This window comes from Molossus molossus, unplaced genomic scaffold (assembly GCF_014108415.1).
Source record: "Molossus molossus isolate mMolMol1 unplaced genomic scaffold, mMolMol1.p scaffold_m16_p_7, whole genome shotgun sequence".
Taxonomy (NCBI): Eukaryota; Metazoa; Chordata; class Mammalia; order Chiroptera; family Molossidae; genus Molossus; species Molossus molossus.
In genome coordinates, this window is record NW_023425401.1 from 23945145 (window position 1) to 23969513 (window position 24369).

General features: G+C 40.9%; 1 protein-coding gene across 5 annotated transcripts in view; it reads left to right on the forward strand.

Moving 5' to 3' along the window:
- DGKB (diacylglycerol kinase beta) overlaps window positions 1-24369 on the forward strand; it is a 589512-nt gene that overhangs the window by 534258 nt on the left and 30885 nt on the right. For all 5 annotated transcript variants that reach the window (XM_036246648.1, XM_036246646.1, XM_036246647.1 and 2 more), the window contains one exon: window positions 23165-23285. In XM_036246648.1, coding sequence (XP_036102541.1) covers window positions 23165-23285 — 121 coding nt within the window. The remainder of the gene's footprint in view (window positions 1-23164; window positions 23286-24369) is intronic.

Genomic DNA, 24369 nt, shown 5'->3' on the forward strand with positions numbered 1-24369 from the left:
ATTGAGAGGTTTGAGGACGGAGAAAGACTGGGGTCAAAGATGACTGACCTGCCTTAATTAATTGAGTGGATGATAGTGAAATTTGGAAGAAGAGCGAACTTTCGGGGACAGGTGTTTTGAGGGGGATGGGAATGATGAGTTAACTTCAGACAGTTAGGTTGAAAGTTGTATGAGTCATTCAAATGCAGATGTTGGGTGAACAGCTGATGGTTAGGGCCTGGATTTTTAGAAGACTGGAGATTAAGATATATAGGTCAACTGCCTCATGGTGGCACCTGAGGCCACGTTGGTGAATGGGAATTTCTAAAGGAAGAGTAGAGTGGGGAAGAGGAGCCAAGACAAAGCCTTGCAGAATTCCAGTTTTCAGTTGTCGGAGGAAAGGGGGAGAGACAAGGAAACTAGGAATGAGTGGCCAGAGATACAGAGGCTAAGGAAGGACACCGCAAGCAGAAGCAGTCACACACGACAAATGCTGCAGAAACATCTCTTAGGATGATCAGGTCCACTGATCTTAGCTGCGTGGAGGAACAGGACTTAAGGAGGAGCCAGATATTAATGGTTTGAGAGAGAGGAGGGGAACAAGGGAAGGAACCTGTCAAGCTGTTTCGTTGAAAGAGGGGGGCAATGGTGAAGGTGTTCACTGTAAGAGAACAGAGGTTTTCTTTTGGGAGAATTCTCAATGGTTTGAAATTTGGATGGCAAGGATCCAATGGAGAGGAAGAGGGCATGAAAAATCAAGAAAATATGAGGCTATAAAGCAGGAGGGGATGGGCTTGCTTTATAAAGAGCTCACCGGCCCGGCTGGTGTGGCTCAGGAGTTGAGCAGCGACCCATGCACCAAGAGGTCATCGGTTCAATTCTTGGTCAGGGCACATGCCCAGGTTATGAGGCAAATACCCAGTGAGGAGCATGCAGGAGGCAGCCAATCAATGTTCTCCCTCATCGGTGTTTCTCCCTCCCTCCTTCTCCTTCTCTCTAAAATCACTAAAGAAAAACAATCATAATAAAAAAAGAGCTCAGCAATCTATTTTACCAGGAAGCAGAAGCAAAGAGGGGAGGGCTGGTGCTGGTGTGTGTAGGTTCCCGGATGGAGCTGGTAACTTCTGGTTCCTCAGCAACAGGCGGTATTGTCGTTTGTTGAGGGTAGGGGAGGTTTTAAGAGAGGGACGTGCCTGTGTGTAGAATGGGTTGCTGAGTGTGGGACATTTCCTGCTTGGGTCTAATGCACGAAGATCTCCAGCAGCCTCACCTACCACGTGGACGGATCCTGGAAATCAGATGTATGTTGAGACTTTGCATCAATTCACATTCAATGAGCCAATTCACATTAAAATCCTAACTCTGTTAGGGTCCTTGCAACACACTTAAACTCTGTGATTTTCCTGGCAATGAAATTCATAGACAGAATTTTAGACTGAAGAGTTCACCTACCCTCCCAATTATGCACATGGATATGGATCTAACTCAATGGAAGGGACAAAGCGGCCGTCCTTCTGGGGTGCCGTCTGCTACCCGGTCCCATGGAACTGGCTGGCTGCCCCGGGGCCTGAGAGAATTCCGTTTGCCTTTGTGTGGCGCACAAGCATCGGGCGTTTGCCCCCAGTAATGGAGGCCTTGCTGTTTCGTGCTTGGTTACTGCACCACCAGATGTGTCCTACAAACACTCCAGTGGGGAACGGTGGGCTAGGAGCAGAAGAGAGAATCTGAGGCAGGCAGATGCTAGCAGTCAAGATGACTCAAGCTGTATTGAAATTTCCTTTGCACCTGGCACTGGAGGTGTTAGCCATGCCAGTTCAATCCCCCCAACACAGATGTTCTTGTTGTACCACTTTGTATGTATAACATTTAGGTTTCTGTTCAGCTTTGCCATCGTACACATAAATACTGTAATCCAAAGATCACCCATTTATTAGTGCACCTGTGCCTTCAACCAAATTTCTTTCATCCTTCTCGATGAATGCTCAACATCTCTCTCAAAACGCCACAGCCACGGGGTGAATAACCTTTTGTATCTGCCAGAGAGCATACCAAAATGATAATGATGATAAAAATAACAATATCAGATTTAAAGTCACAAGACACGCTGTTACTAATACATGGAGATGCTCTGAACTATGTCGAGGCAAATGATATTTTATTAACTTCTGTTCTAAGCTTTTCTTTTCTTTTTTATTAGTGAAGAAGATGGATTATATAAGTAGATGACTATTTTTTTCTCTCTCAAAGCTATATTCTCCTTGTTTGCTCTGAATAGGATTCTGGTAGAGCTCACCTTGTAAGGAGCAGATTTTCCTGTATGTGAACCTCTGAAGTCCCCATTTTAAATTAATAGGAGTGAAGCTGTGTGCGGCTGAAGACTGTCTGTGACCTCCTGGATGTGGGATAAAAAAAACCTTGGGAGGGAGGCAAGATCATTACTCTGGAGAACAGCCTTGTGCGGTGTCTGTCCTGCTGAAGTGGGGAAGGGCATCCACGTGTTTTGATCTTGTTTTTATAGTTGCAAGCGGTGCCGGTATCTTTCCAAATACTAATTTGGAAATCCATCTCTCTATGAAAAGGAATTTCAGTGCTACTTAATTTTGGTTTGTGGGGGATAGAACTGCCTTTCATTATTCATTGGAAACAAATAAAAGTTTAAACATGAGCTACATTTTAAAAATTGATGAGTGGTAGTGGTTTTTAAAGTTGTTGTTTTTTTCATTGGTAGTAATAGTTTCCCAGGTTTAAACTCCATGTCCTGCTTACTTCCCCCTGTGCATATAGCCACAATTATATTGTTTGAGCTTATACGATGTATGCCCTAATATCAATATTTCTCCAGTAATTTAGTAATGCATTGCCTAGAATCAGAGGCTACCAAGAAGCCAGCTAATTAAGGGATTGAGTGCAAAGAAGAATAAAATCCAAAAGGAAGAATGAAGAAGCAAAGGGGATACATGCAAAAGTAAAAACTAGCCATATCCAAGAGGCTGTGAATGTCCTTTTGTTGATTTCTGACAACCCTTCCAGGGCTGGAATGGGGTCGAACAAACAGGGGCCGTGTATCCATGAGGAGCTGGAGGAGACAGCTAGCTGCAGAGCCCACCTAGCAGGTCCTCCTGTCCCCAAAGACAGAAAGCTAGAACCCAGATAAATGAAGATGGGAACCAATAAAAGGCAGTGTCTTGAAATATTTTTAAATTATGCAGCTATTTTTATTGTGAACTCTTTTGTTCAATAAATAAATACTAGCGTAGGTGTGCACACGGGCACAGAGAAACATCAATTCATAACTTGGAAGAAAGAGAGAGGGGGAATCTGGACAGCCGCTGGGGCCCAGGGAAACAGATGGGGCTGTTTGAAGGAGAACTTGAACCTCATTAACCCTTCCTGCCTCGTACTTCGAACATGAGGATTAAAGAGAATATTCTTGATCCTACGCTTGACCTTGTTCTCTCTGAGTTTTTAAGGTTTCTAATACTGCATTCCTACCGCAGCTCATGAATCCAGGGTATTAGTACCCTCTACTCTACTTCTAATTCATACTTTCTAGTTCAACGGAATGTTTTTATTGTTTGTGATATTAGCAGCAACTATTTAGTTCCTGCCCTGTGCCAAGCATCGTGCTAAGTGTGTTGAATATTCTCTCACTAGGCATTTGTATTTCATTTTACAGACGAAAGGACAGGTGCTTATAAAGATCAAATGTTTTTTTCAAGGTCACGCAATTGATCATTTAAGGATTGCAACAGTCTGGACCCAGACTCCTAGTACAAATCCTGCGTGTTTTATTGCTGTCAATTTTTGCTGAGAGTATCCAAGAGTAAAATTTGACAGACAAACTTCAGTAGGAGTGTTCAAGGATCGCAGGAGAAATTGAGTTGCTCAGACATATTTATGTTTGGAGGTGGTTGATTTTAAAAAGTCTATTTTACTTGTCTTTGTGGATATAATATTGGATCCATTTCTTCCTCCTCTTTCATTCCACGTTTCCACGCTCACCCTCACTGTTTCATGTCCTACTTCCCAAGGGCAGTAAAGAATGGAACTAAGCCCGGCTGGTGTGGCTCAGTGGTTGAGCATCGACCCATGCACCAAAAGGTCCCCAGTTCAATTCCTGGTCAGGGCACATGCCCAGGTTGTGGGCCTGATTCGCAGTGGAGGGCATGCAAGAGGTGGCCAATCGATGTTCTCTCTTATTGATGTTTCTATCCCTCTCTCCCTTCCTCTCTCTCTAAAAATCAATAAGGAAAACAAAAGTTAAAAAAAAAAAAAGAATGGAACTAAAAAGGTTTCCCTCTCAGGATAAAATTCGTAGTTTCACTTTGCCACATGTATCGGTCAGGACTTTTAGTTGCAAACAACAGGATCCAGGCTCATCGTGTAAGAAACAAGTTATTTCATGACACTAGTAGCCTCAGAGTCGCCCCGAAGGACAGAGGATCGGGCTCAAAAGCCACACCGGCCAGAATCAGGTGAAGTACATCACTCGACTTTTCCACCGGGAGCTTTGCTGCCCTGCCTCGGGGCATGAGCACGGGCCTTACCGCAGGGGGCTGGGCACAGGCTCCGTCCTGGCAGGATGGTCTCTGCCTGTCACCCGCTTTTTCAAGCCCTGCTTTCCAAACCAAGTCTCACGTGGGTGCACCTGATTGGTGAAGCCTTGTCACACTCTGGTGGATCACCGTCGGAGGGGTCACACACTGAGGACGCATATTCTGAGAGGTCACATGCTGACCCCCCAGGAGGCAGTTCCTGCCTTTGCTGAAGGAAGACCTTCTATTCCTGAAACATAGGGAGGGGGGCCCCTTAAAAAGTACTGGGCAGAAAGAAAAGCCGGCAAGTGTTTTAACACCCAATAGAAGAAAAAATGTAACAAGAAATAAAGGTTAACCAAAATTTATTTTCAACACCTTTAGTTTCCATTTCCTATTTTTCACCCTAATACCAGTTTTCTATATCATATCTATCTTTCTCTTAATTGAATATTTGCTAGTAACTATGTTTTAGTATACTATTGACTTATATCATAAAATGTATTTACCTATCAGAGATCCTGGTCACTCACCTACAAGAATAATGAAACATTAAATGAATTTTATCCAATACAATGTTTACTTGTATCTTAGTGTTTGCTTAACTTTAGTATCTATTACATTATTTGATCTTCACAATAATCCAAGAAACAAGCAATATATTTCATTATTTCCACTTTAGAGGTGAAGAAAGTAGATGTTATAGAGGTCATGTGATTTCTCAGTACCTAAAATTTGATTATGTGGTCCACAAAAAAAAATAATTCAATGGGGGACAGGGGGAGTGGGCAACAACCCTTCACATAAGTCCAAATTCTTAAATTTAACATTGTTTATAAAATGTATCCATATACTTGCTTGCTCCCTGAGCCATTCTGCCCTTGCCTGACGCCCCCTGAAAGTCCATGCTGCACCCACACTGCACAATGCCTAAGGCAGAGTAGGCTCAGGTGTCTCTCCTTTCTCACCGGGCCTTTGCACATGCTCTCTCTCTGCCTCAAACACCATCAGCTACCTGTTCACTGGCTCAGACAGATTCCTCATGTTGTTGCTGACACATGACATACTGTAAGAAATGTTTCCATAAACTTGGTTAATTTCCCTTCCTACAAATAGCCTAGTACCTTTTCCTTCGCCCCGTTATAACCGCTATCACTTTTGTCGAGTGGTGAATTAATGAACTGTTTGCCTATGTCGATTCCACACACCGCCTCCTCTCTTTATTAGACTGGAATTTCTTGTGTATCTCAGTAATGCCAACTCTTTAAGAACATAACAGCTTGTAGTTAGCACACAAGTTTTTTTCTTTGGACTATATGCATTAGTAAATTTTCACCTGGTTAGTGTTATACATCAGAAACGATCCATTCAAAGTCTATAGTTTTTCTTCTTTACGTTTATCTATCCGCCCATCAATCTGTGTGTATCTCTATCTATAATAAAGTATGGTACGAGGCAAACGGTTCTCTGGACCAGACTCAGCCTTCTGGCCAACAATTTGTGACATTTGCTCTCTGGAGTGATGCTATGAGGTGTTCCATAGAAAGAGAAGATTTTAGGGGTCAGGGGAGACCAAGAAGAGGTTCCCCAGAGCAGTGCAGACCCACAGCTGTCTCCATGGAAGAACAGTGGTGAGACCCTCAGACGGAAGATCTGGGTGGCAGCCCCAGGACGAGTCTTGGCAAGTTTCCTCGTCCCAACATGCCCGAGCATCACTCACGCAAGCTTGTATAACATGAATAGGAATGGCACATTAAGAACTGGAGGCTTTTTCAAATTTTCCTTGACTATTATATAATCTTTAGAGAGGAACTCAGTCTATAAAATAGCTGAAATCTAATTTACTGATGAGTTGGAGTAATGGGAAGATGGAGGCAGAATTAACTTGATTAACAGGAAATGAAAACAAGCTCTGACCGGTTTAGTTCAGTTGTTAGAGCGAGGGCCCACAGACCAAAGGCCCTGGGTTTGATTCCTAGTCAAGGGCACATACCTACCTGGGTTTCAGGTCCGATCCCCAGCCCTGCTCAGAGTCATGTAGGAGGTAGCCAGTCCATGTGTCTCTCTCACATCGATGTTTCTCTCTCTCCCTCCCTTCCCTTCTCCCACTCTGTCTAAAAAATCAATGGGAAAATGTCCTCAGGTGAGGATTAACCAAAAAAAAGGAAAGAAATTTGGGCTAGTACACCCCCCGCCCCATACACACACACACACACACACACGCGCGCGTGTACAAGGCTTATTAAAATGCTTGAAGTTTTCTTAATAAAAGCACCTTCCCTTATTTTAAAGAATTGTATGAAAATAACAGATAAGGGACAGAAAATACTCATAGTAATATTTTTTCTCTCTGAGTTAATCCACCTGAGCATATATGCCCCTCCTGTACCCATAACCCTGCATTTAATACCCTTTTCTGGGTGGAAAATAATAGTTGTGTTGTTACAACAGGGCCTTGGCTGTTTCACCGTGTTCCCAAACACTCTGAACTTTGTAGCCAGTTGACTAAGAACTTGAACCTTTTAGTTCTCATGGGCAAAGAGCCGATGAAGATTTTTATGAGATAATTTAGGTCATATGAGCTCCTCACCAAACCATAAACCCCATGTTTTCTCAACAGTTTTATATTTCTCAATTTAAAGAGGTGGTCTCAACGAATGGATGGAAGGATGGAATGGACGGAAGTGACTTAACCAGAGATCTCAGGCTAATCATTTTCTCACTCCTGTTTATCTGGGTAGCCATAGATATAAACACACTTAGAAGGTTCGACTCACCGAGTTCTACACGTAGAACTGTGTAGAAGATGTGCAACGTATCAGAACAGCTGAAGCTTCGGGTCATTTCAGAGTTTAACATGGATACGATATGAGGCCACAGCATACAAGTGTCCATGTGTTAAAATTTCATCTACTATAGCAGAACATGTTAGATTTTGTAAACAAAAATATTTTCCTCATTTTATTTTATCTTGGGAGAGAGAGAAAGAAACATCAATGTGCGAGAGACACATCCATTGGTTGCCTCCCGCATGACCCCAACCGGGGCCCGGGATCGAACCTGCAACCCAGGTACTGCCCTGGAGGAGGAAGTGAGCCTAGGACCCTTGGTCTGCAGGCCAGTACTAACTGTTGAGCCAAACCAGCCAGGGCAATACTGTCCTCATTTTAAAGTATGTGACTTATGTACGTGATGTATATACATACATCAATGACATCTATAAATGTTAATTCTTTGTAAAAACATCAATGGGCAATACTTTGAGTACAATTATATGAACTCATTTCCCTCCTATTTAGGAGTGTGCATGTCAGTGAGTGCCCCTCCCACTTTTCTATCTCTCAACTAGATGGCACTGGGAAGCCCAGTTAAAGTGACAGGGGCTAAATCTCCTGCAGCTCCTCTGGGAAGCAGAGAACAGGAACGACACAGCAATACCTTTTATTAGTATTACTCTACCAGAAGTTTCCAAGGATCAAATATTTCAGATTGTCAAGTGACACTTGAGTTTTTCTTTGGCCCACGACCATAGTATGGTCACAAGAGTACGCCTTCTGGTAATGGAAATGATGGTTTATGAAGCACTTTGATCTCATGTATTTCATCAAAATAAACCTCTTCCTATTTCCCATAGACTGGTGATATTTTCCAGGGCCCAGGGTATATGATTGTGCAGGTGTGCTCTGGAAGTGTGAGGAGATGCCAGCCACTTCACTAAGATGTACACGGTGACCCTGGAGTTCTGTGGCACACAACCTGCACCACGGCATGCACTGGCTACGGTGACCTTTGAGGCTTAGAAGCTTTTATTGTGGTGCTTATACCCTAGCCGGCTAAGTTCTATTTAAATGCTTTTATGCTAAACATTATGATTTGGAATATTTAAGAAGATAGGAACCTTCTCTGAACATGGGTGAAAATGTGCTGCCCTTGAAATATATTCATTATCCAAATAGAGAAATATAAAAATGAGGCAAAATCAAAATATATATCCATCCATCTCGAAGTGCTGTTGTTGATTTTATAGTTCACTATTTGCACCTTATTTCAATTTATTATGGGCTAATCTAAGTATCATCGGAAGGGAAAATCTTATGATTGTTTTGAGTATTTTCTTTAACATGGGTACAGAAAAACTTGAGAGTGTAGAAAGAATAAATTGGAACGTTTTTTTCCCCCTGGCTACTTTTCTTTTTGCTACTAGCCCCTAAGCAGAGATTATCCACACATCTGTTGATTTTTTTTCCATGTTGCACACATTTGCACCTTTTTTTAAATGTTGACTGAATCACTTAATTGTGGAGGAGTGTTCATTTTAATGTAAATCTTACAGTATTACATGAGTGAATGTATGAAAATAGCTTGGAACGGTTTAAATTGGGCAGAATTCTGCTTTGATCATAATATGCCTCTTCAGCATTAAAATAAACTTGCAACATATGCTGAAAAACGTGTAATAACTAAGTGCCTCTTGCATGGTAACTTATCTGGAAAAAATAAATCATCATTTAATAGAATTCAAAATTCATAAAATACTTCTAACACCAAACAATGCTATGATATGATTAGCATCTTAGAATGACATGTAAGCATTCTGGTTATTTCTGATTTAAAGAAATATTTTTTAAATTTTAAAAATGCCACTCAGCTGGTGTGGCTCAGTGATTGAGCACTGACCCATGCATCAGGAGGTCACTAGTTCTATTCCCATTCAGGGCACATGCCCAGGCTGTGGGCCAAATCCCCAGTGGGGGGCATGCAGGAGGTGGCCAGTCGATGTTCTCTGTCATCGATGTTTCTATCTCTCTCTCCCTCTCCCTTCCTCTCTCTCTAAAATCAATAAAGAAAACAATGTTTTTAAAAACTGCTATCAGATTTTAATCACTTTTGGAAATATTTGAAAACAAATTCCAACTCATGTATGCTATTTAAAAGGTATCAAAGAATGTGGGGAATTGATTTCAGACTTAAGGGCAGTCGTAAAAAATAATGAAGTATCAATATTTTTAAATCATGATGAGACTGAGCAGAATTTATTATGACAAAGGTGTTTCCAACAAACAGAATGACCAAATAACAACAGCATTTGCCTTTGAAAACTACCTTGATAAGATATTATTACTATTATTTTCTTTATTGATTTTAGAGCAAGGGGAAAGGAGAGGGAGAGATAGAAATATCAATGAGAGAGAACATTGATTGGCAGCCTCCTGCATGTCCCCCACTGGGGATGTGGCCCTCTACCTGGGCATGTGCCCTGACTAGGAATCGAACTGGTGACCACTTGGTGCATGGGTCCATGCTCAACCACTGAGCCACCTCTGCCGGGAAAGATATTATTATTTAATGACAATTATCTAAAGAATCTTTCAGTAGGTATCCTTGAAATGCAGGACGAATTGTGATATTGTGAGCATAACTCTAGACACATGTTGTATAGCTGTGGACACATCATTCAGCTTTTCCGACTTCTTTTCCCCGACTATAAACTGGTATCAGTAAAGAACACTTTGGATTGAAAGTTTTAAAAAAAAAATCCATCTAACAATGGCTTAAGCATAGTTCTTAAGTACTATGAATAAATTAAATCATTCAAAAGATGTGGAAAACTAAATAGTGGCAGATAAACATAAAAACCATTACATAAAAGATAATCTACCAATGTTTACTTTTAATCAAAGGAATACATTTGTCACTTCAAGAAATTTTCTCTGAAATCATTAGCCTATTTTGTATTTTTTCCAGCTAGTTCTCATTGTAAAACAAATTCGAAGGTGAGTCTATCTTTTTTTCTGAGACAATTTTGTAAGACTATCAGGAAAGCGTCAAGTATACTTAATACAGCACACTATTACTAATTCAACATATGCTTATTGATTGTCTGTTCTGTGCCAGATTGTGCATTTGGGAATCTAAAAACAAAACAACTAACTTCAAAGCAACGCTATATATTTCTTACCCATAAAGATTGTATATTCACTTGAAAGTAGTATTCCTACCTATAGATAAGGTTTCCGCATGGTGTGGACTTTCCGAGAACTCTATGTGAATGAGCCCTTTCTGGACTATTCTAAACCACACTCCCCATGTTCTCTGCCTCCCCACTTACTTTCCCCCCTCTTTTCCTTGTCTTGGTTAGTGGCGTTGCCATCGGCCTGACCCTGGGCATCATTGTGCCTTCTACGTCTCCCCACCTCCCAGGTCATGATACTGTCTGCGCTACCTCCTGAGCAGCTCTTCCTTTCCTGTGCATGGTCACGGCATTACTCTAACGCCTTGTCATTTCTCCCTGGGATTATTTCTGTGCTTCTCTAATTGATCACCCTGCTTCTTAAGTCATTTCCTTACAATCCATCTTCCACACGACTTGCTAAATGTTCTTTTTAAAATGCAATCTAATCACTTCTCTACTTAAGCTTACAAATCTTATCCCCCCCCCCCCCCCCCCCCCCGCCCAGTCAACTACAGGGACAATCCAAAGTCCTAAGCAAGGTTTGTAAGGACCTTCGTGACTGATATTGCCTTCATATCATCAGTTACAGAAAGACTTTCCCTAAATTCCTCCCATCCCGAGTCCCCCCCCCCCTCCCAGCTGTCATTCATAGAATTAAACACTCTCCATTTTCGGCAATGTATATATTAAATATGTGTCTATTGTAGCACTAACTATATTACATTGCATTTTTGTTTCAATCCTCACCTAAGGATATGTGTAGAGAGAGGCAGGGAGAGAGAGAAACATAGATGTGAGAGAGAAACATCGAGTGGTGGCCTCCCGTAGGCACCCCAACCGGGAAATGAACAGAGCCTTTCGGGGCACATGGTGATGCCCCACCAACAGCCACACCGCCAGGGCTGGGGGATCATTTTTTAACTGCCAAGCCCTGCACTCCAGGGGACCACCTGCGTGAACTTTTGATTCTGTGATTGTGGCTTCACAGGGGAGGTTGAGTGACAGAAGGGTCACAAAGTACTAGGTTTTCGTAAAATGTAGCAGTGTGTTGGTGATGTGAGGGAAAGCATTACCAAAGAGCTGTTATTAAACGGGACCTTAAAGGACTAACAGAGTTTAAGTCGAAAAGGAGGGAAAACCTTTCATATTATCGGAGGCACAGCAGGGACAATCAGGCCTAGTTAAGGAACAGAAGATCGTAGTTAGGACCAAAAACTGACATAGCAGAGTATGGGAAATAAAGTTAAGATTATGGATAGCTGAATGCCAAGGTTCTAGCTCATTAGGAATACAAATCAGTGAGAGGTGTCACTGAAGCAGAATGCCACCGCCAGAGCATGACGGGGACTGAGTAGTGAGGACTAGAAGCCACTCAGGTGACGCTTAGCTGCACGGGGAAGAAACCCACTTCAAGTGGCTAAACAAAACTAGACCGTTTTTTATTTTTCATGTTTAAATTTGAAAAGATTTTAAAAGACACAAAATAGATCTATTCACATATGTATCTGCAAAGCCCATGGCTCTGTTCAGGAATGGCAGAATCCAAGCACCGGGACGGTGTAGCCATCAGAACGGCCCCCTGTGAGGTGCGGGTGCCCCGGGGCTCCAGGGTCAGGCCCGGTTCCGACCTGCAGTGAGTGTGAACTCCTTTTCCAGGGATTATATCAAGGGTCTCTCCTTGTGTCTTGCTTATCACTGTATACTCAGCACCTAGCCGATACATATGATTTTAATATTGGCTTTAATTTTTTGTTTTGACACTTGCTTAAATTTCTGCGATTGTAATAAGCATGTGGTAAATAAGAAATGACTTGTTTTGGCCCGGCCGGTGTGGCTCAGTGCTTGAGCGTGGACCCATGCACGAAGGGGTCACTGATTCGATTCCCGGTCAGGGCACATGCCCAGGTTGTGGGCCCAAACCCCAGTGGGGGGCGTGCAGGAGGGGGCCAGTCGATGCTCTCTCTCATCGATGCTTCCATCTCTCTCTCCATCTCCCTTCCTCTCTCTTAAAATCAATAAAGTAAAAAATGAAAATATTTTCTAAGAAAGGAATGTCTTGCTTTGTAAAATTGCTATTGAGAAATCGAAGAAATTGCACACGTTGTCATCACTGTTTCTGCACTCACTCGGTGGTCCCCTGGGAAGGGAACTGTGCTGACTCAGCCCAGGGCAGAGCTTCCTGGCGGTGCCACCACCAGCCCCGTGACAGCGCAGTTTTGTTCTCCTTAGAAATTCAACCCCGCTGAACTTTTGGCTCTTCTACACCTTGTACTTAGGAAACCTGGGCGTCGTCTCTTCAGCCCGTTCCTTGTGGAAAGAAGACCTCTCTGGGTCTTATTTCTGTCCTTCGCTTCACAATGAACCCCGTCCTGTCGCAAGCAGCCTGCAGAGAGCTGACCTAGTTGCCCTGTTCCCCTCGATTCTGTGGTGGAATCGTGGCTTCACCCGTGGAAACTGAGGTTTGGGGGCTGACACGAAAGCTGTGAGTAATAAATCTTGGGTCTCTGACTCCAGAGATTCATGTCCTCTGCCAGCCTCCCCCAGACTGCGGGGCTAACTCGTTAGCTTGCAAGAGAGGTAAAAGTCCAGAAGCTTCGCCCCTTGACAACAGTCAGTTGTCATAAAGTTACACTTGTCTTTTCCCCGAGGTTGTCCCTAGAGCCGTGCGTTCTGATCCTGTCTCCCTCCCTCATTCCCTGGCTTCAGAAGGCTTTTCTTTTATTGATGATCCTTGCAAAACAGATTTATTTTTTTTTTACTTGCAACTTACATTAACACTTCTTTATAAATCAGTTCAGTCCCAAGTGCTTATTTTCATTCTTTGTTAAGGAAACAGGAAAGAACTGAGGTCGCGTAGAACTCTGAGACTGTGCTGAAAAACCTAGTTCTTTGACCGATCCCCACACCTCAAGCCCAAAGGTATGAATGCATCGGTCTGATTTTCAAAGAGCAGTTGTAGAGCTGAGCTAAACATTTCAGAGTTCCTCAACTCATTTTCCTTGGGCACATTGGTCTAGTTCACACCCGATGACCTTAGTTAGGTGGCCTGTATCAGAGAGAATTTATTATTTTATTGACAGCGTTCGCTCCACTCCTTTTCACTGGATGGGTATACACCTGTGAACTTGTGAAACAGAACCCACTAGCAGGTATTCTTTGAAATGTGTTACCTCGGCTTTACAACTGCTCTTGGAGAAACAAAACTGTCTAGTAATATTTTCCCGATGCAACTGATAGTCATTCTGCATTTTTACCTAAGAGGAAAGAAAAATTAATATGAAGGCTCTACACAGGAACTTTAAACTGTCTGGTAAAAGTGGCGATCAGTCCAAACACATTAAAATTCTATTTCCCTCTACAACTGTTTGCTTCAGATGACCCCCACTGATCTTAAATATAGTTCTCTATCTGTAACTGAATAGAGGTTTTCCGTACTGCATGTTCTAATGGCACTCTGGCCTTTCGCCAGCGAGGCACTGAATAAGGCTATTTTTAAAATACAGAAACTGGGAACAGCTGCAGCGATCAAATTTGATAAAAACAGAGAGGAACTTTGCTTTTTTTTTTTTTTTTTTTTTACGGTTTGTCCAAGTTTAGACTTCTTTCATAGAACTGCTTTTGTTCTGTTGTATGAAGGGCTGTACAAGACCGATACAGTGAAGCCCTTTTAAACAAATAAATTTTAAAAGAATACGACTAAATAGAATAATTTTCTTTGTACCAAGAGTATCAATGCAAAAGTATTATAAACTAGTTTTTAAAAAGGCTGTATCTCTTGGAAGAGGAGGTAGGCGAAGAATGAGTTATATTAGTTAAGTTTGTACCATAAAAGATGTTTTGGCTTCTCCTACCCCCAGAGCAACTTCTTGAAAGGGGAGATAAAATGCCCGGTTTCTCGGTGCTGGAGATCTGAAAGTTTGCACTGAACTTCTCTTGTGTTCTCTGGGGTTGTCGGGGACGAAGGTACTTTGAATAGTCCATTTCTCTTGACTGTTTCTGTATTTTCTAAAAGCTGGGTTACTATCAGTGCAATTCTTTTATAGAGATAAAATGACATGCGTTTTAAAATGTAAAGGAAAACTTTTCACAGAGACCTTTTGTACTTATCTGAATCCCTCAACATGTCCATATACAAGGGCTTATTCTTTATTTTTTAAAAATTCAAGCTCTTTGGAAACTTGTCAGTACATGATTAATAAGCATCATGAGGTGAATAGATACTGAAAATCTCCCATACAGCAGTAGGTTGCAAGTTCTCTCTTCTAAGTGATTTCATGTGTTGAATGGATTTCTCTGCTAACTTTGTAATTGGCATGACAAAGGATATTGTATTTCTTATAAGTATTTACAAATGGGATTAATTTAAAATCCCATCCAAATAAAACTACTTATGTCAACATTAATTCAATTTAGTGATCCAAAATGTAATATAATTGTTTTTCTGTAGCCATAAAGTCATAAAATAAAATTATCTTGCTGCAGAAGACAGGAAAAGAGGGAGGGTATATACAGAATAGAAGAATTCAGGTGTATACTGAAACGTACTAACTTGTTAACATGTAGCCTGTTAGGTAGGATGGTCCATCTGTCTACAGTGTGTTATAAGCTGAAAAGACAAATTAAGCAGAGTCTTCTCTGACTTGAAGAATTTTTTCCTGGAAGCACTGATGATTCAAGAATCCCTGATCTTTAAACGATGAGGCAATGATGAGATTGTATCACTGGTGCTTAAGACAGTAACAGTTCCTGTCTCAGTTCTGTTCTTTGTCCATGGGGGTCCTCAGTCCTGCATTACACCAAACTCCTTAAACACACACACTGTTCTAACCAGAACTGGCATTCCTGTCGTGCAAAAGCCTGGGTCACAGCAGATTTTCAGGGGCTCTCTGGCAGGACACCAGCTTTCAAGACCTAATCCTAGATTTTACCAATACCAAAAAGTTCTAAATGATGGTTATGGGGATTTAATTCTATTTAGTCATGTAATCTCTTTTCTGAAGACATCCTGCCAGGGGCATAAGATCTGCTTCTGACCAGCAGTGTGCATTTGTGCACAAGGTCTGAGAAAACAGTTACCCCAATACTGTAGAATCTCTTGATGTCTCGCTAGGAGCGCAGTACTTATGTTACCGGGATAAACAGGATATAAAAACCAGATCTGTTATACAGAGAAATTCTTAGTGTTAATCACTATTCTTTATTATGTTATCCTTACTTTCATTGTTAGCATTAAGATTATAAGTGAGTTAAATCCATTATGATTTTTTTTCCAGTAATTCAATTGTTTTTTTTACAAGTATTTCATTGGAACTAAAATCAGGGGGACAGTAAAGTGTGCCATTATATCCTATGTTATATTTCAAGAAAATAACATGTTCGCAGTGGTTGTAGAAATCGAGTATAAAGACTGCATAGTCATATGGAAAGTAATCTGGCATCAGTTGGATTTTAACTGGGGTGGTTTTTTCAGTTGTTGAAACTGCTTAATTCTACGGAGAATAAGGGAGGGTGATTTTCTTGCTGACCTCACCCCTTAGCAAGCATCAGTGTTGGGGTGGAGGGCGCCCCTTCAGCAGCCGTCACTCCCGCGCACTTGCTTGGCGTGGTCACAGTGTTCACAGGAGGAGACAGGTGAAGTAGCTGGGCTTATGGGAGCGTGCAGGAGAGGCTCGGTGCTGGGAAAACCTCCCTGGACACACTGATAGCTCATTCACACAGAAAACAAGCCCCAGCCTTTACTCCTCCACAAAGCCCAACGAGAACCAACCGACGCCAGCATCCGGAGGCGGCAGCGTTCAGATTCCCCGCTTGCTTGTGCTCCAAACTCTGCTCGCTCGGATCCCCACCCTGGCTGCCGGTGGCACAGCAGGTTGGGTGGGGGTCTGTGAGCCGGTTCTCTGAGCCATGTGAATGAAATGCTTCCGTTTCTTGGGTTGCGTGTTTCCAGGGTGAAGATCATTTTTCCAGCACGCCATAGAACAACGTGATTTGAAGGCCCTGAAACTTTGGTCACAAGTGAGGTTGTTGACAACATGCCGCACTGTGATTTCTGGTCTTTACTTTTTTTTTGGATTCATTTAGGGAAGTTCAGAATTTTAGAATGAAAATACAGAGTTACAGTCAGCTCTAGCTGGTTGTTTTAAAAAACCAGATGGCTTTAAAAGAGATGATCAGATCCATTCTCTAAAAGTCATTTTTAAAGGCAGGCATATGATTCCATTTTATATATATATATATATATTTTATATATGTACCTTAACCCCTTATCTTTTAGGTTTCAACAGGAAATGGGATATTTCACACAGCTACACTTTCCAAATAACTCTAGTTAATCCATTTTTGTACCAGACCATTTGGGATGGAAATTTTTCCAAAAAGTATTTTGCTTTTCTTAGTCTCCTTATACAGATTCTTCAGAGTCTAATTCATACATGAACTCAGTCATCATTGTAAATGATAGTTTTATACTGTATTTTAATTTGCTGACATCTGAAACTATTTGGTGGTAGGATAATTAGTGGTACCATTTCAAGGGATTATGTATATATTTCTTTGTAATGTTTTTTTTTTCCTCTTTCATCACTGATAACATTCAATTGGTTAGTTCTTACTATTGTCTGAATATCTAATTGCCTGAAATTGGGAGTCAAGCGTGCCTAGTTGGAAAACCAGATTTTCAACTCTACGTGAAGATTTGGATAAGTAACATAATTTTATCATCAATAAAATGAGGAGATTAATATCAGCCTTAAATAGTTGTGATGTGTTTTAAATGGAAAAATACATATACATCCCTGAACAGAGAGTTGTCCATAGGAAGCATATAGTGTGTGTGTGTGTGTGTGAGTGTGTGTATCTATCTATCTATCTATCTATCTATATATATATATCTTTTCCATTTTCTTGATATACCTATAATTGGATAATATGTTCTCTAAGGTGTTAAAAGTCTGCGGTAATGTTTGCATATGTGTACTGTGAAACACAGAGTCCACAATAATAAAACTTTGCTTTAGCTCTCTCCATTCACTCCCTTTTTTAATTTGCATTTTCTAATGTATGGAGGTCCAGGGAAACAGCTATTTATGCTTGTGAGAAATCACCTAAATCAATGGGCCATAAATGGACAGGTTAAGGAAGAATCTTCAAAACGTTCACTTTGGGGGATGGATTTCATATATACCTTGGCTTTTAAAAAGTTCATTTGGGATCCTCACTCATGTTTCCAAGGTTGCTAAACATATGAAGCATCACTCAAAGACATACATTCTACCCACGCTCAAAGGTACAAATCCATAGTTAGCTCGGTCTTATCTTGGCCAACTAAGGACTAGATGATGATATGATTAGCAATTTATAGTGATTACAAAGCATCCCTGCTGAGTCAAAAGGTATACCCCAAGACGTGGCCTCCATAGTGTTGTGGCATGTTGCTGGACACCAGGCACAAAGGAGTATACCCTGCCCTGCCCCTTCCTCTCGCTTCAGTGCACCCTCTAGTCCATGCACTGCTGAATGCTACAACCCACATTCAGTCTGTGTTTGTAATGCAGCCTCTTCTGTTCCCTACATACGGCAGTCTGAAGCAATGACATAACGAGACATATTAACAGGGCAAAACTGTCAGAGAGGATGAGATGACGCTGTCCATAGATACTACCCACTTGTTAGCTGTGCTGCTCCCGGGCTCTTGAACATACCTCACCCAACTCTCAGGTTCTCACATTCATATCCCCTGATTACCTGCATAATAAAGTAATGCAGCACTAACAGCACCCAGGAAAGACGGACAAAGTCAAAGGCAAATTAAACTCTAAGGCAGGGTTTCTCACCATTTTGGTGCTACGGTCCTCTCTGCAAGTCTGGCAAAATCTGCAGACTCTTCTGAGAGCAATGTTTTAAAACTCATAGAAGTATATACAGGCTAACAAAGTGTTACAGGTTAAAAAAAAACTAATTATATTGAAATGCTGCTAAAATTTTGATTCAATAATATATGAGCTTCTTTATTAATAAATTATCTTTAATAATCTGACAGTGGATCAATAAGTATTAAGATTTTAAAGTAATAATTAGTATAAATAGCATTTTAAAACATGGCAACAACTATAATGTGATAAGGCAGAGATTTTCAGCTCGTGTACTGCAAGAATTCTTAAAACATGCAACACCTGTTTAGTCTGTGTTTGTAAACAGGTCAGGGGCACTGACCTCTTTTCCCTTAGACTGTCAAATTTAAAAAATGACAATGGCCAATACAGCAGTAGCCTTGTGGTGTGAACACCCTGTCTTGAACCGTAAAGGTATAGGTCATATAATAGAGTCACATCTTAAGGTTGTTTCTGATGGGTTAATTCTTGGTACCAGAAATCCTTATATATAAGTATAGGCACCTGATTTTTTTTTTGAAAAGTCACTTTGGAGCAAACAGGGTAGGTAGGTAATTACTACTACTACTACTATTATTGTAAACCAACCAAATTATACCTAAATTTTATTATATCAGCAAAAAATATATATTTTTGGTGTGGCACAGAATTTTGGTAATATCTGTGATCTCTGTTAATGACAAAGTCGCAGGTATTTTCACTACAACTGTGGTTTCTTCCCTAAATTTGTACTTGAAAGAAGTGCTTGTCTTCAATTATATGTTCGTGTAAATAAAACTGTTTTCCTGCATTCAGAGTCACTGACCCTGTGTTGAGAATCTTGCTCTAATATGTCCCAATTTGGGTTATTTTATCAAGTGTATTCCTTCTGAAGCGCCTATTCTAGACTTTTTTATTTTAAATATGAACAGACCAAATTCGGCAGACTCTCTTGCCCCTGTCACCCCCACGGAGCCATTGGAAAGACACATTAACTAGTTCAGAAAAATCAGGTTTTCTCTGAACAAAAGCAGTGTCTTCCTCGGGCTGGACAAACACTGGGGAGTATCAGGATGTGGGGTTTCTCGGTGCTTTCTGGTGCCCCAGCCGAGTTCAGGTCCGGATGCCCTTCTGCCTTCCTACCTACCACTCCTCCTCTTCCTCTCTCACTCCAGGGGGACTGCTCTGTTTCTTTTGTCATCGAGTTTTTGGAAACTTGGGTATTTCACAACGAATGCAAACTGATGGTGAGAGACCATGGTCCACGCGTGCAAAGGCTCCGTGGTTGGGGACAGCTGCTCCACGCAGAGGAGTCGGGATGCCCAGGCCACCGCGATGCCACTGAACAGCTCCAGGGGACCTCCTTGGCCTGGAGAGTCCCTGTTTCTCTGCAGCAGAGGCTGGCCCTTGTCCTCCAATGGTCCAGAGAGTCGATGTTTTAGGCTCTGGATAACACGTGCCTGTTGCAATGACTCTGCTATTGCAGTGTGTAGGCAGGCAAACCCGGAACGCACGGGCGTGGCTGTAGTCCCCGAAAAACTCAGCTATGAACACCGAAATTTGAATTGTATAGAATCTTCAGATGTCACACTATATCATCCTTTAATTTTTTTTCCACTTCGTAAACATAGAAAAACCCTCTGTAACTCACAAGCCATACCAACATTGGCGTTGGGCCGGATTTTACTCATGAGCTATAGTTTTCTCCTCCAGCTCTCAATACGAAATCAATAGCCAGGTAGCAAACCAAGTACGTAGGTTCGTCTGGTTGGTTATGGCATCTCAAGGGGTCTTGCACTTAAAATAAATTTTAGCTAGAATGTGAAGCAAGAAGGTCTTTGATATTTTTAGATGTTACCACATACAGGGAGTTCAAAGTTACATAGACAGAAACTATCTTAGTCTGAAATCAATCAGGACCTTGATCTCAAAGACAATATAGTTGTGCACAGACACTGCAGACATTGTGAAAGTGTTATGGGACTAGATTTGTGCAGCACAGATTTGGAGTTTTTGACTTTTTTCTGAATAGCTAATTAAAAGTAAAATGGTATTTATTTACCTTTACCAGAGTTAGTAAATATTCCACTATTTTTATGTGGTTTTTTTGTGTTAGCGGGAACATGAAAATTTTGCCCCGGCCAGTGTGGCTCAGTTGGTTGAACACCGTCCCATGCACTGAAAGGTCACCGGTTTGATTCCTGTTCAGGGCGCATGCCTGGGTTTCAAGTTCAATCCCTGTTTGGGGACATGCAGGAGGCAGCCGATTTATGTTTCTCTCTCATCGTTGTTTCTATCTCTCTCTATCCTTCTCCCTTCCTGTCTCTAAAATCAATAAAAACATATTCAAAATAAGAAGAACATGAAACTGAAAGTGTAGGTCTTCTAAACCCATAAGAACTATCTTCATTAATGATTATTAATGGTAGGGTTGAATATCAGGACATTTCTGCTAGGAGAAAAACAAAGACAAATTAAAAGAAAGAAAGAAAATGAGAAGGAGGGTGGTAGACAGTAGCAATATGGTGTGGGTGGAGAAAATCCCTGTGATTCATGGGAAAGTTAGGGCTCACAGATTAACTGTTGTGAGAACGTGTTTTGTTCCTTGTAGAATAGTTCATATCAACCAGATCATTACAAAAAAATTAGCATAACATTTCACCTATTTGCGAATCAGGCAGTACAAATGTGTAATACTAACGATGAACTTCAATTTTGTTGTGGTGGTGGTTGTTTTATAAATATCACCAGACACACATCTGGGGTTTCAGTGCTTGCCACAGGGGGGCTTTCTGGTTGACATATCTGAGGAACACGCGTGTTAACACCCAGGCTGGAGAGCCAAGCACATTTCAGTGCCGGCTACAGCTGAAAGAATATGTTTCCATTCCTTGTCCATCTGTTCTTGGCGACATAAATTTAAACGAGAAACAGAATAAGTTTCATCAAAAAATAAGTCTGAATAGGGTTCAGAACAGCAAGGTGAATGTTCTCAATGGTTGTGACTTGTTAACATTTGACTTTGTGGCAGGAAGGTTGTGTTTAGAGAAATTTCATGCTGCAGCTATAGATTAAAATTTAAAAATATATATTTTTTCTGGCTGGTGTGGTTCAGTGGATTGAGCATTGTCCCATGGACTGAGAGGTCTCGGTTCGATTCCTAGTCAGGGCACATGTCCAGGTTGCAGGCTTGATCCCCAGTAGGGGGCGTGCAGGAGGCAGCCCATCAATGTTTGTCTCTTAAATCGATGTTTGTATCTCTCCCTTCTGCTCTCTCTTTTTATATATAAATTTTTCCCCCATCCATTCACTTATAAAAATACTTGGTCACACTTTCTATTTCAAAGGTTTATGTTAAATTTGCTAGTGATCACAGGTCTAACAAATTTGGGGATTTCAAAATGCTATTTGCCGCACATTTGAACTACTCTGAAAAGTCTCTGAACTCCATGCTAAAATGGATTCATTTGCGGAGAATAAAGGTTTTCCATACAAAATGGAGTCCATATAAAACACATTTGCTTGTTTTTCTTCAAGTAGAACTTCAGCTCTGACCAGCTATTACAAGATTACTTTGGAGAATCATCACACCCACCCACTCTAGGACACAACCTCCAGCTGTTTCTGCTACTAAAACAATACTAAACTTATATACATTAGAAAATCCATGAGAATATTAAAATAAAAGGACCATACACGTGCACCTAGGATTTCACCTCCAAGGTAAAGGTTCAAGCATTCTGAGCTCCATAGGGAAGCTGATGGGCTGTGTCAGAGCTGGGTTCGTGGGATTCTCCTGATGTGGGTGCAACTTTGCTTTCTGGCTTAGTAAAGAGTCCCTCCCAACCTCCCTTCCTGGGTAAGAGATATTTTCTGTAATGTTGAAAGTCTCTTTTGATATGGCTGCCTTATCAAATATAGCCTAGTGGCTGTGCATCAACATGGTTGAGTTCGAACTTTGGCTCCGTCACTTCCTAGGTATGTGGATATGAATAAATTAGTTAATGTCGCTAAATTTTCAGCTTCTCTGTCTCTAAATGGGAATAATCATATTTGCCTTCAAATGGTTTTCAGGTGGAGCCAATGAGATGATATATAGAAAGTGATTAGTCTGGTGGCAGGCACTTTGTAAATACTCAACAAGCGATGTCTATTACTATTAGCTTCTCTCAACCGTCCCCCGTTTAACAAAATGTACTGCGCTAATTACCTAGTCTACTTCCAATGAGTGTTTTCCTAGCATATTCCTATCATCAAGAAAACATTTCAATAAATTAATTTTGTTTTTTGAACTTCTGCACGGAATTCCCTATGACTTCACAAGTCACTCAGTGATATAGAGACTCGGTCTTCTTATCTCGAAAATGAGAGCTGTAATTGCATGATCTCTTAGGTCTTTTGTCGGAGTAATTTAACAAAATCATACTTGACAGCATATCTTCATACTTTATTTATAGTGCTGAAATGTGTGTTTTGCTGCCAAATGTCTGATGTGGGATGTATAATGTTCCACATATACATGTGGAATAACATTAAGTTTGTTGATGTTAAAAACTACTGGTACATTTTTTGGCATTATTTGGCTCACAACCCATTCTTCCCATTTTGTTTTAGAATAAGCTGACAGCAGATCTTTTCCCACAGCACCTCAAGTTTGAGTTAAACTGAGAATTTCATAAATAGGCCATCTTTTCATTACTTTCAGAATCTGAGACAGAGCAGCTTTCTTTGGGAAGTAGCTTTCATTTTTCAGCTCCGGAATATCTCATGTCATTCAAGGGTACACGTATGCCTACGCGCTAACTCACGAGGCTTCTGTTTGCCCTCAGATCTCAGTGACCAGCTGCTGGAGGTCGTTGGTCTGGAAGGAGCCATGGAGATGGGGCAAATATACACGGGACTGAAAAGTGCAGGGAGGCGGCTGGCTCAGTGCTCCTCGGTGGTCATCAGGTAGTGCTTTCCTCATAATTGAAAGGGGGGGGGGGGCGACGTAACCACAAACGGACTCAAAGTATGTAGGACTCTGATAACAACATGTGTCTTACTTGTGCCTCACGTTATCAATGATCAATACTGATATATTTCAAAATGATGAAAATTGGTTAGCCATTCCTTATCAGGCTCGTTGGGATTAGATACTCCCATATTGAGACCATGGATATAATTTTAACATATAAATTTCATCCCCTCTAATCTGGGTCACACTCAGTTTGGTTTACCGAAGCGTCGAAGTATCTACTGGGCAAATTTCCCAGTGAAAACACTGTTGAGCATTCTAAAAGTTTTTCATGGACCAAAATGCACCAGGTTTTCTATAACATTAAATAATTATTACAAATTAAGATTATATATATAGAATATATATATAATTATATATATAATTATAATATAATTATAATTATATATATATATATTAAATTTAAACCTTGTCAAGAAACATTTTTTTCCAAAATTTCACCTGTAGAAAAAAAAGTATATATGACCCTAAGGTCAAAGCATGGATATGCTTGGTGTTATTTTGATGAAAGTGTTGATACTGGGACGTCTGAGATGTCAGACATATTTTTTCCAGGTTTGCATAAGAACAAAGAGTCTCTTCTGGCTGTAGGAATTCTGATTTTACCATTAAACATATACCCTACATTCTTTTATTTATTTATTGGCATCAGAGTTTTTGTTTATATCACCACATTTACCACAAAGTTCAACATCCCTGTGATCAAGGTACCTTTTAGGGTAGTCATTAATAAGCAAGAGTAGAAGTCCCTTTTAAAACAGATCTACACAATGGAATACTATACAGCTGTAAGAAAGAAAGATCTCTTATCATTTGAGATGACATGGAGGGACCTGGAGAATATTATGCTAAGCGAAACAAGCCAAGCAGAGAAAGACAAATATCACATGATCTCACTTATTTGTGGAATATAATGAACTAAACAAACTGATGAACAAAACTGACCTAGAGACATAGAAGTAGGGTACACACTGACAGACCTCAGAAGAGGGGGTGTTGGGGGGAAGAGAGAAACCA